At 39.4% G+C, this 14,397-nt stretch overlaps 1 protein-coding gene across 1 annotated transcript in view; it reads right to left on the bottom strand.

The window, feature by feature from the left end:
* The window catches only part of BANK1 (B cell scaffold protein with ankyrin repeats 1), a 533,405-nt gene that overhangs the window by 94,739 nt on the left and 424,269 nt on the right, over window positions 1-14,397 (bottom strand). The window contains exons 10-11 of the mRNA XM_088453252.1: window positions 6,817-7,068; window positions 5,628-5,855 (exon numbers count right to left, since the gene is read on the bottom strand). Coding sequence (XP_088309378.1) covers window positions 5,628-5,855; window positions 6,817-7,068 — 480 coding nt within the window. The remainder of the gene's footprint in view (window positions 1-5,627; window positions 5,856-6,816; window positions 7,069-14,397) is intronic.

The following is a 14,397-nucleotide window of genomic DNA, read 5'->3' as shown; positions in this document are numbered from 1 at the left end:
CTTCAGATTGATATTAAGCAATGTATTCACACTACAAAAAGATGTGTTTGACCAAAGAAGTGATTGTGTGATGAAATGTCTGAAAATTTGCCAAAAAGTTAACAAAATGTTATTAGTGAGCTTAAGAAGTAGTTGCGATAGAAGATACATTAATTAAGATGTATGTTCAATGACATTTAAATGTGATGTTAGTGAGATATTCAAAGATTGGAAAGTATGACATAATTGTTTACAAAAGGCTCAGTGAAAAATCTCTGTGTATGCTGAGTTTTATTTTTCTCTGTAAAGAGAGGAGTGACATTCCACAGACCAATGAGCAAATCAAAATTGTTTTTACTTTTTGGTATGAGCCTTTGTTTTATTGCAAAAGTGTTTTTATTTTTTGCTATTGACCTTTGTTTTAGTGATACTACAGAAATATGTATGAGTGTTGTATGGTTATGGTATTATGGGGACAATGTAAGTAATGCTGTCCACCTGTACCTTAATCCTGTACAAAAATTTATTAAGCTATTGTTATTTACATATATGTTACCCACAGTGAGTAAGTTTGATTGTAACATTGAAGTGTTTACAACAAGTGTTGAAATGTAACAATTATTGTGAAGGTAACATTAATAACATAAACAATCATAAGAAGATAGCCCTCAGAATCATCTACCTCTCAATATGACCAATCATAGAGATCTGCAATATATTGTACCCATCTGGGGCTGCTAAAAATGTTATTCAGTTCAAATTAATCTCACCAGAACATTTGACCTCCTCTGTAGTCCCGGCCACTGGCCTGAATGGTCAAATGCAGTATTTACAAAGACAAATCCATTGCAGATTATTGTAAATAATGGTGTAATAGTCTCAGATGACTTCCTACCTAATCTTTCAGAGGCAGATTTATGGTCAGCATTAAATGCTACAATAAAATACAAAGATGGGGAAGAGACTTTAGCTCATTAATGTTGTTAACACTGAAAGTCTATACTGAAATGAAATGTTTGCTAGAGTCCCTGATATGTTATGGGCACAGAGTAAAATAGATATTAGGCTACTGCCCATTTAAATTAAACTTAAAGTTAACATGTGTGGCCAGTTAAACAATACCCTTTCAGATCAGATCAAGTAACCAAATAGGTAGAAGGTTACAGATTTAATACACTAACGGTACCTAATCTGGACACCTTGTTGAATGCCATACCACTCATCTCATAGTGTTTTACTGCCTTTTAGTCCCTAACAAAAGAAGCAGAATGTTTAATGTAAACTGCCACAAGGGTGATCTGCAAGTTCTAATGTTAAGATTGGCTGTTTGCCAGTGCAATCATAATCATTTTACGATATGTGAACAATTTGGTGTTGATTCAGAGCAAAATTGTTTGCATGAAACAATAGTATTACTGAGTATTCTGCACAAGTAAAACAAAATTATAAAGTATTTAAAGATAAATTACAATCCATACAAAAAATTTATTTTTTAGTACATCGTAAATCACACTGTCTTTCTTTGTAAGTTTTAGCTTAGTGTGATAATTCAGAAAGCAGATGTCCAAACAGCCTAAAGTCCAAACAGCCTAAAGTCTTTTTGAGCTTATTTACATATTGTAGGGAATGGATACTTTATGTAAATAAATTTTAACTTTTGTATAATTCAAATAAGGGATTGATACAACAGAATCCCCTTACATTAACATATTAATAAATTGAAGTTTATCATGTTGTAAAACAATATATTGTTAGTGCATCAGCATTGGTTTTACCTGATTATAGTATGCCATTTATACTGTTTTGTCATAAGTCTAACTCACATGCTCAGGGGGTCTTTAAGCAACCACATGGAAGCTCTTGTCACCTAGACCCTGTGCTGACATAATGTTGGAATACCCCTTAACCCTAATAATATTGGTTGAATCCTGCTTTCGCAGATTTCAAAAGATGTGAGAGTATAGTGATACAATACAAGTAAATAGTAACAGTGTCAAGGAGGATGCTGAAAATATACAAACTTTTTATTTCCATGATTGTATTGAGCTAATGAAGCAGGAATCACTGTCCTTATTTAAGTTTTCAAATGTTTCTTTTGAAGATGGAGTTCCATAAACAAGATATGTTGGTTACGTCAGAGCACTGTCTACTGCATTCCAGGCTTGTAGTGATAAAAATTAGGGTACACTTGAGAGACTACACCTAAAGCTGAAGACAATAGACTTGTAGACCAGGCCGCACGTGTTGCTGCCATAAGTCATTGCTCCCAAGGGCAACCCACTTATGTGGTAGATCCCGCCCTCGAGATTGACTTAAGTACCCTCACAAAGCTCCAGGTACAAGCTCCAGAGGCTGAGAAAAGCAAAGCTAGGAGCTAAAGATAAACAGTGCGTGGGGGGAAAGGTCAACGTTTAGGTCTACCAAAAACACTTTACCCAGTTATGACCCAAATAATATATGGTGAGGTGCACTTGGGGAAGGATACAGTGGTGGCTATTACCAACTGTAATTGGATAGCTCCGGGTTTTGCACAGACAGCACAGGCCTTTGAAACTAGGTGGCTAATATGTGCTTCGGGTAAGACTGTTCCAACCCCTTTGAAAAGTACTCCCCAGACTCAATGTTCCTTACAAAGGATACAAATTGATTTTATACCACTGCCCAAATGTTCAGAATGCGATGTCCTCTTGTACGAGCCTTATCAGTCACTAGTCCGGAGGGTAGACGTGTTGGAGGGCAGATGCAAAGACAATGGCAAAAGTAATTAAGATAATTAAGAAAATTATTTTCTCCAGCGTATTAAGAAAATCATGATTAAGGTCATCTGCAGATATGGTGTACTATGTATCATTCTTACAGAAACAATTAACTAAAATACATAGTTAGGTGTTTTCTTCTATTCCAGTCCTTTATCTTGATACAGGTACCCACTGTTTACAACCAGGAGATTGGATGATAATTTGGAAATATACCAGGAAGGCTATTGAGCCCAGATTTGAAAGTTTATTCCAAATCCTGATGAGTACACTTATTTCAATGAAATTTTATGGGAAGGACACCTGAATATATGCCTTCTATTGCAAAGTCTTCTTTCAAGGGGAGTTGGAGTAATTTGATATTGTGAATAGATACATGTTCCTAGGCCCCAAGCCTGACAAAGGCTTGTGGAAATGTATATTTTGCTTTCCTTTGTTATAAGTTTTATTTTAGCTTTAAAACTTTGAGTTGTTATCACAAGTATTAAGCTGAGTAACTGCATATATATTTTTATAAGAAGAGATGAAGCAGTAACAATATCTAGACCAGTGATTCCCAACGTCGGTCCTCAAAGCACACTAACAGTCCTGATTTTAGTGATATCCATGATTGTGCACAGATGGTTAAATCAATATAACTGAGGTACTAATTAAGTCACTTGTGCTCAAGTATGGCTATCCCTAAAACCAGGACTGTTAGTGTGTCTTGAGGACCGTGGTTGGGAACCTCTGATCTAGACCCAATATATATTGTTTGTTAACCATATAGAAGCTTTAGCCAAATTGATTGATAGTGTTGCAAATGAAATAATGAACTGCAATTTAACATAAATGTTATAGGACAGTTTAGACTGATCCTTGAGTACCTTACAGCTGCTTGATAAGGTATGTGTCTTATAGTGAGACTAACCTGCTGTAATGTATATAGCTGATCTTTTCTGACCTGATACATGGACATGTGAAGAAAATCAAGGAACTGAAAGACCAGTTTAGGAAAACACATGGTAATCCAGAGTATGATCTTGATGATAATAAATGGTTTTCCTAATTAAACCCAGTTAAATGGTTTAATGAATTCAATAGATGGATATCAGGAATTCTTTCAATTATTGATAAAGGTTTAGCTTTGTTTATAATCATTTAGATTGCTATAAAATTTGCTATTTTTCTGATTAAGAAGTTGCTTACACTTGACTGTTGTTTCTCCAAGGAAAATACACTAAAGGCCTTGATGATAACTCAAGTCTATGATAACATCTGTGCCAAAGACAACATTCCCAGCTGTACCATTTGTGGAACCAGCCTCATTGAGGATGACAAGCAAACATGTGGACAATGCAAGACTATCATAATTGCCCTGAATATTCATGACAAGATGGACTGAATAAAAGACAATTAGAGACTAAGGACCGTGGACTTGCTTTATGGGAAATGGATCAATGTGTAATCCTATGTATGGGTTCCTGTAGATGGAACTTATATATAAATGTACCTATACTTAGTATAGCAAGATCGTGTTCCTCTTAGGTAGATAGTATAGAGTAAAGTTATGAATAAAAGATGGGAACAATTATAAATCTGTTATTAAGCTATCGACATAAGACTCCATCTTGTTACAAGATGGTGTGTGTCTTTAAGTTATTCATAGCTTTAAATGTATAATATTACAAAGACTGATTTCTGCTGAGCTTTGAGCTGAAGAACCTTGAAACATGCAGATAGTGTTATGAATAAGACTGTGTATCCTTACCCCCCCTAACACTCCCACGTGTACAAATAACAATAACTGCTGTAGTAAGATATAATATGAATGTTTTCATATGTTGCAAAGTAAGAACGCTGTGCTTTATATTATTGTACGACACGCAAATATAGCCAGAGGGAATCTTGAAGCCAAAGCTGATGTTTGTGTTGATTCCGTCTCCTGAGATCTCAGTACTGCAAGGGTCTGACATACACTAATGAGCTTGGGCTGGTGATTAATTACAATAGATTGGTTCCGATATATCATGGACAGAGAGGGTTAAGGGAGCCTTGTATGTAACATTGTTCTGGGCCCCACAATTTTTGATGGCAGCACTGGCTAGTGCTATAGTGTAAATGAAAGTGTTTAGTCTAATATCAGCAGAGTGCCCCAGTAATATTTTACTATTAGGCCAGTGGTGAACTATATATGTAATATTTATTGTTATAAGGTAAAAGGCAACAAGGCATGCTAACTATGCCAGATTTACTACCTTATGCTAATGCAAGTTTCCATGGGGCTAATGCGAGAATCTGTATGGCTTCAAGCAGGAACTTGAACCATGCACTGTTTCCATTAACAGAAGCAACCATCATTATTAGCCTCTGCACTTTCACGGATCCATGCGGGGTCCACGAGATCTGTCAGAAACAGGCTTCTCTTCTCCATCTGTACGCCTCAGGATAGCATGGAAGTACTGTATAGTTACAAGCCCATGACAGTCCCACAAAACTAGAGTTCCCTGTGATAACATAGTTGTTGCCCAGTTACCATCCCAGAATGCCCCAAAATGCAAATTTCATACAAAGTAAGATCCAGCCAAGATTAGTCTGACTCTGAATCCCCTAGCAATAGCACAGTATGCTAAAGCTAGCCATTAGCAGCCGTGATAGGAGATCCGCCTGACACAGTCAGGCTCTACCTTTGAAACTCTTATATATCATATATTGACATGTCTAGTAACCTTTGTCTGATGGCATACATTAGTCAGATGTTCATTCATTCAAAACTCTAAAATAGTAATAGTCTTATTATACTATTCACAAACGGGATATATAAAGACGAGATATATAAAAATATAAAGACACATACAATTAATAGTACAAATGTATTTCTGATTACAAATTAACAGAAGAAATCCGTTTTACCTTTAGTGATATATGATGCTCCGCTTTCTATTGCAGGATTTGATATAGCCCCTGGAGCTGCTGGGTTTGGGGCAACAGGAGATTTGGTGCTGGTTTCAAATATTATGTAGACGTCATCCTCAGTGGAAGTGATTGTCACTAGTTCTTCATTATATTCACTATCTTTTCCTTCATCTGGGTACTCACAAAATGCATCATACAGCTTGTTCTCATTGCTTGTCTCTTCCTCTGTCATAGCAAAAAATTATTTTATTTTTCCTATTATTCTTACTTTATAATTGAGTATTTCTTTTCTAATCAAAGTTCAATGACTCTATAACTGAGTTGTTTTACTGTTTCATTTTCTTTGTTGAGGGAATGTGAGAAACATATCGTAAAACAGTCATCAGCACAATTATTGTTGATTGCTAAAAGTCACATTGACATTTAAATTCAGTTAATCAGAGAGTGGAAATGTAGCTGTCTGAGGTTGATAGTGAAAACTAAGATAAGGTGGTGGGGGGGTTGTTTAGACATGTGAGAATGGAGGAAACTGGTTGCGTGGCAAACCTCTAAAATTCAATTGAAAGTGAAAAATTATGTCAAATAACCACATAAAAGCAGAAAACAATGTCCTACAGATAAACCAGAGAAATTACCATCACAGCAAACTAATCTTATTTCAGCAGGGGCTTTCTGTTGCATCTAAAAAGATGCTCTGCTGTGAAAAGATACTCAGATGCTACTGTATGTTATATGGTAACAATGAAAGCAAGTACTCGATTGCAGAAGATACTCAAATATGAATAAAATTTGTTGCACTGAAGAAAGCAAAAGTATTTTTGTGCTCTTAATAATTGTTGCATGTTTCAGATTGCTGACAAAGGGTCTCATTTATGGTAAGTCAGAATTATATGGCCTGAATGTAAGAGTAAGGTAAGAGTATATCATGTATATACACTTTACACCTGATGTACATATGGTGGAAATTCTGCTGTTTTTGAGCTGGACACACCTTGAGATGCTCCCAGCTTAACTAATACATGTAAGTACTCTTTTTCTCTCATGCAGCTTTCCTATGTACAGTACGTTTGGGCACTATAATGCCAAATGTGTAACACTAATGCACAAAACAATACAGATAAACATATGAAGAGGAGAATGTAATTAAATCCGTTTATTCCATTCCTGATTAATGAATGAACATTACCTTGAGAGTAGGCTAGCTGCATTGGGAATTTGTTTCCAGGAAGTGGGCTTGCAGTGATACATCGGTTGTATTGCGGTGCAGGAAGGTCTCCTGTAGTAGACTGGACTGGCAGTGGTACAAATAAGTTCTTATGGGATTCCGAACTGGGTTCATATCTTTTTTCCTGCCAACTCTTCTTGTCTTCAGAGTTGTACATGCCAGTAGTAGCACACCATTCATCATTAGTTTCTGTCTTGGTTACTTCACCTGAGGCTTGATATGATAGAATACTTGTTACTAAGGTGTGTTTTAACAATTATTAGCACTGTGATCTAACAGCATAAATTGTGGGAGACTTTCATAACAGTGATGTATGTAAATGTAACCCTCATCACCTCTATAGGGAGAGAGCGGGATGGGGATTCCACACTAGATATTAAATATATGTAAGGTGAAATGTTCTAATCACAAAAAAACAGCAATGTGATGATACTGTAAGCGTCCCCATTTAGGAAAGATGAAGTTGGCAGTGCTCTCAGGAGTCATGTGGAATGAAACACTGTCAAAAATAAAAAGTGAACTGTTTTGTTGGGCACTTTTTGTTAAATCTACATAGGTAATATATAACTTTTATTAAGTATTGATTAAAAGATAATATGGATCCAAGTATAATCAAGTTATAAGCCTTAAGTTACATGGGTTTTTAATAAAAATGTCACATGGGTTTTCACCTTTATTGGTGTGTGTCTGTGTTGTGCGTGTCATCATCAGTAATTTATAGGCACTCGGAAAAACGTTACCTAAGTCAACCCCTGTTAGTCCACACCAAAGTGTGCCATCTTAAAGAGACAACCGACTTAGTTGGGGGCACAGCATTTGAGATATAGTACTATTATACTATTCATGAGATTTACCATCCCTCCTCGAGCAGGTGTGCTGAGCTAAACAGTAGCGCTGGAGCTACTGTACACAAGCAAAGTAAGGTGAGCAACTAAACTGTAGAAACTGTTAATTGGTGCACCTTGTGATATAATTGTCAAATAGAAAATTTTACAAAGGAACCTCAACATTCATGATTTGAATCGTTAGTTTCGTTTTTTGAGCTTGCAGACAAAATTTGTCAGCAAGACAAGTAAAGGAATGATTTGGTTAAATCAAAAAAAAGTGAGAGTCAGATGTAAACAATTGGAATTACATATTAAGAAAATGAAATTAGGATGACGATTTCATTTTGAGGAGACCCCTTCCCCTTCTTTGTTGAATTCTTGTCCTGTGGTCCATCACATTATCTTGTGAAGAAATATTAGACATTCGGATACATTACAGAGTGAATTCAGGTCAGATATTTTGTATGACAAAGACACACTTCTTGCCCAGGATAGCATCTTTGACGCCACCTATGTTTTGGTAGAAATTGGTACAGAGCACATTGACTGATAAAATCACCTTTGGTGCCATGCTAAATGCTACTGTCATCTGAGGGAAAGATTAGCACAGTGCACTTGTGTGAGATTTTTTGGAGAATTTAATTCAGGAAATTTGGAGTCCAATAAAAAGGTTGTATCATTTGGGCATTCACCTGAAAATTGTCTCTAAAGAAGACATCAACTTTATTACAGTAAGTAAAGTACATTTGGGAAATACTGGAATATTGTGGCCTGACAATTTTTCCTTCATCCTTTACAGAAAGTTCCTGCCTGCAGGCGACATGTATTATTCCATTCAAATTCCAAGACTAAAGTACAAAATTGTACATAGCAGATTTGCAGAAGTAGAACAGGACTAACTATTGAAAACATTTCAAAAAGCGGAAATGTAGACAACAGTGCAGAATAGTATTGGTGCTTTCCAAAATACGTGAGACAGAACGGAGAGTTTTTCCTGAAAGACAGTGAATGATGTACATAAAACGCTTTTGGTTCCCAGTTTGAAGTGTATCACACATTGTATATGAAAAACTTGCAGGCCAGACATTCCTTATTGTAACATTGTGACAAGGGAATGTGGATAGTAAGGTTAGCACAGTGGTTTTCAACCTGTAATAGTGGAGCAGAACTGTAAAGTTATTGACACATAGGGAAGCAGTATTCTAGTAATTTCTAGCCGCATGCATCACAAGATGATCCCGATAACTAGGTTTAGCGATGGGGGGTACAAGTGGGACACCTGCACCAGGCCCTGGGCTTCCGTTAGGCCCCAGCCAGCGGAAGATTCTAGAAGGTAGGGGCACACTGGCATGCTACAGGGGGTGGGTGCTGACCATCCTCACCCTCCTGCTTGCAGCACCTGATCAATCATTTGGCTAATCATGTTAAAGGATTTGGGAGGAGACAAGTTTGGCATCATTTTTAAATACTAAAGATTTATTTTCAGTGGCCGACAGGAGGGGGTATAGGCGGAGAGGAATTAGCGGGTCGTCTGCAGAAGCGCTTTATCTGTACCATGAAGGGGCTGTGCTGCACATGGCCCCTGTGCTTCCTCTGCTCTTCCCATCCTCCTCATATTGCCTGGTGGAGCCACAGACTATGTAGCACCAATGCACCATAGATGTACCAATCACACCTGACCTCCTACATCCATGTTATTAGGCTGCAGCTTTTTGGGAAACAAATTGGGGCATACATCATGATTTTCTTAGTAGTATATGGTCCACAAGCAGTATACAGTAATTTCCATGTAACACAGTGGCATATCATAATTTTCTTAGTAGTTTATGGTCCACAAACATTATACAGTAATTTCCATGTAACGCAGTGGTTTCTATAATGAAATGAATACACTGCAATCTCCCACTGATAATTTATTTTCCATCAAGTGAGGATTCCTTTGTTGCAGATTTTTTTTGGAGACAGGACAAAGTATTGTAGATCTAATAGTGGTCTCTTCATTTGTTAACGTGGCTATTTTTGTTTGCCCTCTACAGTAAATCTCTGAATATTTGCTTTTGGATCCTTTGTTAGCACAGTGAGTAATAAGTGATATAAACTTCTATATCCGTGTCAGCAACTCCACAAAATAGATGTAAATAGACAATAAATTTAGGCACATTAGGGTTAATGCAATGTTGAACTCAAGTCCATTTGCGGAGCATAGCTTGTGTACTCTCACACTGTGCATGCTCTGAAGCCAGGTTGGGTACGGTATGCCGTTGGTCAGGATCCCGATGCTAGCGCCTGTTGGTAAGTTACCTAACCTTACCCCCACCTCTACCCCTAAACCTAACCCTCCCTCCCAGCAGCCTAAACCTAACCTTCCCCCCCGCAGCCTAAGCTAAACCCCCCTTGTAGCCTAAACCTAACCCTTCGAACAGTGCCTAACTTTAACCCGCCCCTAGTGTCTAATCCTAACTCCTAAACCTCCCCCTAACCCCAATACTTTCCGTCGGGATGCTGGCACCGGGATTCTGACTTGTGTCGGGATTCCGGCGCAGGCATTGTGAGCACTGGCATACCAACTGCCAGGATTACATCCCCTGAAGCCAAGTATATGCAATTCCAGGCAATGCTGGGTCATATGCAACACAGAGACATTTGCTCTTGTGGCCAAAGGGGTGTGATGGGGCTTTTGAATGTAGGCAAAATTTAAATAATGATGACCGCTCTGAAACTATGTGGATGGTTTGGAGTGGGCCAGCTGAAAAGTAGCATATAACTCCACATACAGGTGAGTATACAGAATTATTTGCATGCACACAATGCAAGAGCAATTACATCCAACTTGCGTTCAACTCTCCATCAGCCACATAATGACAGATTTAAGACAAAGGCCCTCATTCAGAGCCGGACGCTCTGAGCAGAGCGCTCACTCTGAATGAGGGCCGTCCTCCATAAAAATGGAGCGTCCTCCTGGACGCTCGTATAGCTGTGGGTCACCACCCACAGCACATATGAGCGTGCAGGATGATGGTCGCGATGGTCTTGACCATCGTGACCATCGCCAGTGCGACCAGAAGCCTGTGGTCGGGGTTTGCGACCACAAGCCCTGGAGTGATTTTGGCTCTATCAGAGCCAAAATCACTCCCACTGACATCACTAGTGAGGTCAGTGGGGCCGGCTTCTGACGGTAGGCGTTCCCATGGGAACGCCTCCGTCTGGCAGGCACGCCCCCGGCACGCCCACCAAAGGGGGCGTGCTGTCAATCAACATCGACAGCACGCCCCCTTTGATCAGACGCAACGAGCGAAGGAAAGTCCTTCACTTGTCGCGTCTGGCGCATGCGCACGACGGAGCTCCCTCCATCATGCGCATGCGCAGTGCACACCATCGACCCACTTGCGAGCGGACAGCCGCTTGCGAGTGGGTCTGAATGAGGCCCAAAGTTTTTTGTTGTTGCTCCAAATTGTAATTTCCCTTATTTCAACTCTGCATCTATCCGGGAGGGAAGGGGAACCCCAAAATATGAGCATACTGGGCCCCAAGATTGCTGTTTCTGTGCCTGTTGATAACTAATGAAAAAAGTGCATCCCTGTATCACTGTAAAAGAAAGCATATGTGGACTATAGTTTTATTTTCAATTTTATATTTTTAGAAATTGTAAAATGTGAGATATATATATGTGCAATTCACTCTGATGTCACTTTTTCATCTTGTTTAAAGCACATTTATTGGTTTTATGTCATGGTACAGTTCATAAACATGTTATCTATTAGCAATTACATGCATTACTGATATATTGCATTGCAAATATTGGGTGTATAAAGAAGGCAAATGAGCTGCCAGGTGGTACCCAGATAGAAATAATTGAGAACCACTGCAGTATCAGATGCAGAGAAGGAATACTGTAGCACCTGAAATGTTGATGCTAGAAACAATAGATGCCAGGTTGACAGACCATGAAGAAGATGGATAATGTACAGGGTGTTTCACTCGCTATTGGCTCCAAAGTTTTTCTTATAACTTTTAAAGTAATTGATGTCATTTAGTGAAATGTGACACAGACATACTGTACTTTGGTCTATGAGAAACATAAGGAAGTCATAGCAAGTGTTGAAAGTATTCGCCATTAGCATCCAGGCCAGCTGTTCACACATGCGCCAATTGAAGGCCAACTGTTCCCCACCCTAGTCAACAGCACAGTCCAAAATTCAAACATGGGAGCAACACCAACTGCCAGTGAGGATGCGTCTGTGTGTTACGTGCCGATATGAACCGGTACACTGGGCAAATGAAAATCCTCACGAACTGCATGAGAAACCTCTTCTTGCTGAAAAACTCACGGGTGTGGTTTGCTTTGTCGTGGTGCCGCATTATCGGCCCCATGAGTTTGTAAATTAGTTAGTTGATGAGGAAATCAGTACTGGTTACTTTCAGCAGGATGCTGCCACCTGCCACACCTCCAATGCCAGCATAAGTGAAATGGTTTCATTCTTTGATGATCATGTCATTTCCAAAGGACCATGGCACCCAAGGTCACCTGACCTTACACCACTGGATTTCTTCTTATGTGGCATGTTAAAAGGGAGAGTGTACCACAACAAGCCACGGGCTCTGATGGCACTGAGAGGAAACGTTCTGTGGGAAATTGAGACTGTGACTCCCAATATGTTGGTTAAAAACATTTCATAACATGGAGCAACACGTTCAAGCTTGCCTGGATGCTAATGGCGAACACTTGCTATGACTTCCTCATGTTTCTCATAGACCAAGGTATGTCTGTGTCACATTTCACAAAATTACATCAATTACTTTAAAAGCTATAAGAAAAACTTTGGGGCCAATAGCGAGTGAAACACCCTGTAGTATTTCCTGGCCTCCTACTTGTGTGCTCACACAAAGAGATTTGAATAATTGAACTATAGTATTCCATGGAATATTAGCAGGTCCTAAGCCCAAACCAACAGTCATAGACTATGGAAGATGTCCCATTTGTAGAAGAGAACCCACTGTGTAAATAGTGGTTGGAACTGGCTCAGAGCTCAGAGCAGACACAGAGCTCAGGCTCCCTGCAAAAAGGTGTTAGGTTGTCATCTCCTGGTTCAACTGGCAGAATATCTGAATTAAGAAAGACTCAAATTTAAAAGCCATAGAGAGGATAATAGACATGGTGAACAGCACACGCTCAGTGTCAGAAGACTAGTTGAAGGCCCATGTCACAAGCAGACATGGAGGGATGGAAAACAAGAGGGGTCAGTAATGGGATCTAGGCAACTATTTACGCTATCATACAATAGACAAAAATAAACTTGCTCAGATGATCAGAGGTACAGGAATGCATCTAAGCAGAGCAGAAGTGCATGGTGCGCAATTGAGCACAGGTGTTGATGTTATTATTGCACAATTATAGGAATTCTTTACTGCTAGAGTTGGTGATGGCAAATTTATTTACAGAATTTATAAATGTATTTGATACCTTTCTTGCAAGGCAGTATAGGTTGATTTTTAGAATGTAAGCTCTCACGAGCAGGGCCATCTACCCTCTTGTGCTTCTCCTTACTATAGTGTCATTTACTTCTTACTCACCATTAGGGCACCTAACACTTGGTTGCTTATGCTCTGTTGCTTATCTGGGTGATATGGTCACTAATGTAGCAATATATATTATCCATGTCCTGTATTGTATTGTTCTGTAAGTCACTTGTATACAATTTGTTTCTGTACTTTGTAAGGCGCTGCGGAACACTTGTGGCACAATATAAATAAATGATAATAATAATAATAATAATAATTGATCCAAAGATTTTTTTCTGATTGCCATTTTAGAGTTAAAATTGCCCTTTTTATATACACCATTCATTCACACTGAGGAAGCCATATTCTGGGGGTGAAACCCATTTGAATTTGCATTCACACAGCTGACCACCACTTTTTAGTTTGTTATATTGACTTTTGTTTTTATTAATATTATTTTTACTCTCTACACCAAATTCTAGGATTACCACAGCAAGTGGTCCAATGAAGTCCACTTAACTCCTAGGTGAAGAAGGCTGTGAGCCAATTCATGCAAGTCGGTCACAATTGCATTGGCACTGTGTGCACGGAACTGATTGCATATCAGTATGCATTGTTGAACACAGTGGCGTATGTTCATCCCAGACACCCGGAGGCAAGTTATAATTTGGTGCCCCCTGTCACAGCCGCAGACACTGTAATGTAGCATGTTGAAAGCAGATTTACCCGCAGTTGAACACAGAATATAGGCATGCCATGGAGGAGGGAGACAGAGCGTTTTGGGTTTGGGGGGGCACCGGACATGTCACACTGACAAAAGAAACTGCTGAGGAGCAGCGACACCAATGAGTAGGTACAGGCTATAGATAGACGGAGGTGGCAGCTGATGGTCTGACACGGAGCTCTCCACTAGTGAATGGTCGCTTCTCAGGTGCCAGGAACAGGTGTCATGTATTGGGCGGCCGTGATGGTACACTCCGTGGACATAGTTACAGCCCTAAGTGGGGTGAATATGTTGTGGACAATGGAGGAGGTGCCCCTTCTGTGCTGGAGCCCCGTGGCAGGCGCCTCCATTGTCTCCCATAGTTCTTCCTCTCATATACCATATGCAATGTTGAACACATCTATATGACTGCCTCACCCTATCCATCTGCTTTATTCAAATTGTCATCATCATTATCAGAATGCATTTACATCAGCCCTGTACCTGGTGCAA

Source organism: Taudactylus pleione, unplaced genomic scaffold, assembly GCF_031769625.1.
Source record: "Taudactylus pleione unplaced genomic scaffold, aTauple2 ptg000573l, whole genome shotgun sequence".
Taxonomy (NCBI): domain Eukaryota; kingdom Metazoa; phylum Chordata; class Amphibia; order Anura; family Myobatrachidae; genus Taudactylus; species Taudactylus pleione.
The sequence above is the reverse complement of the archived record's forward strand: the minus strand, read 5'-3'. Positions and strand labels throughout refer to the sequence as shown.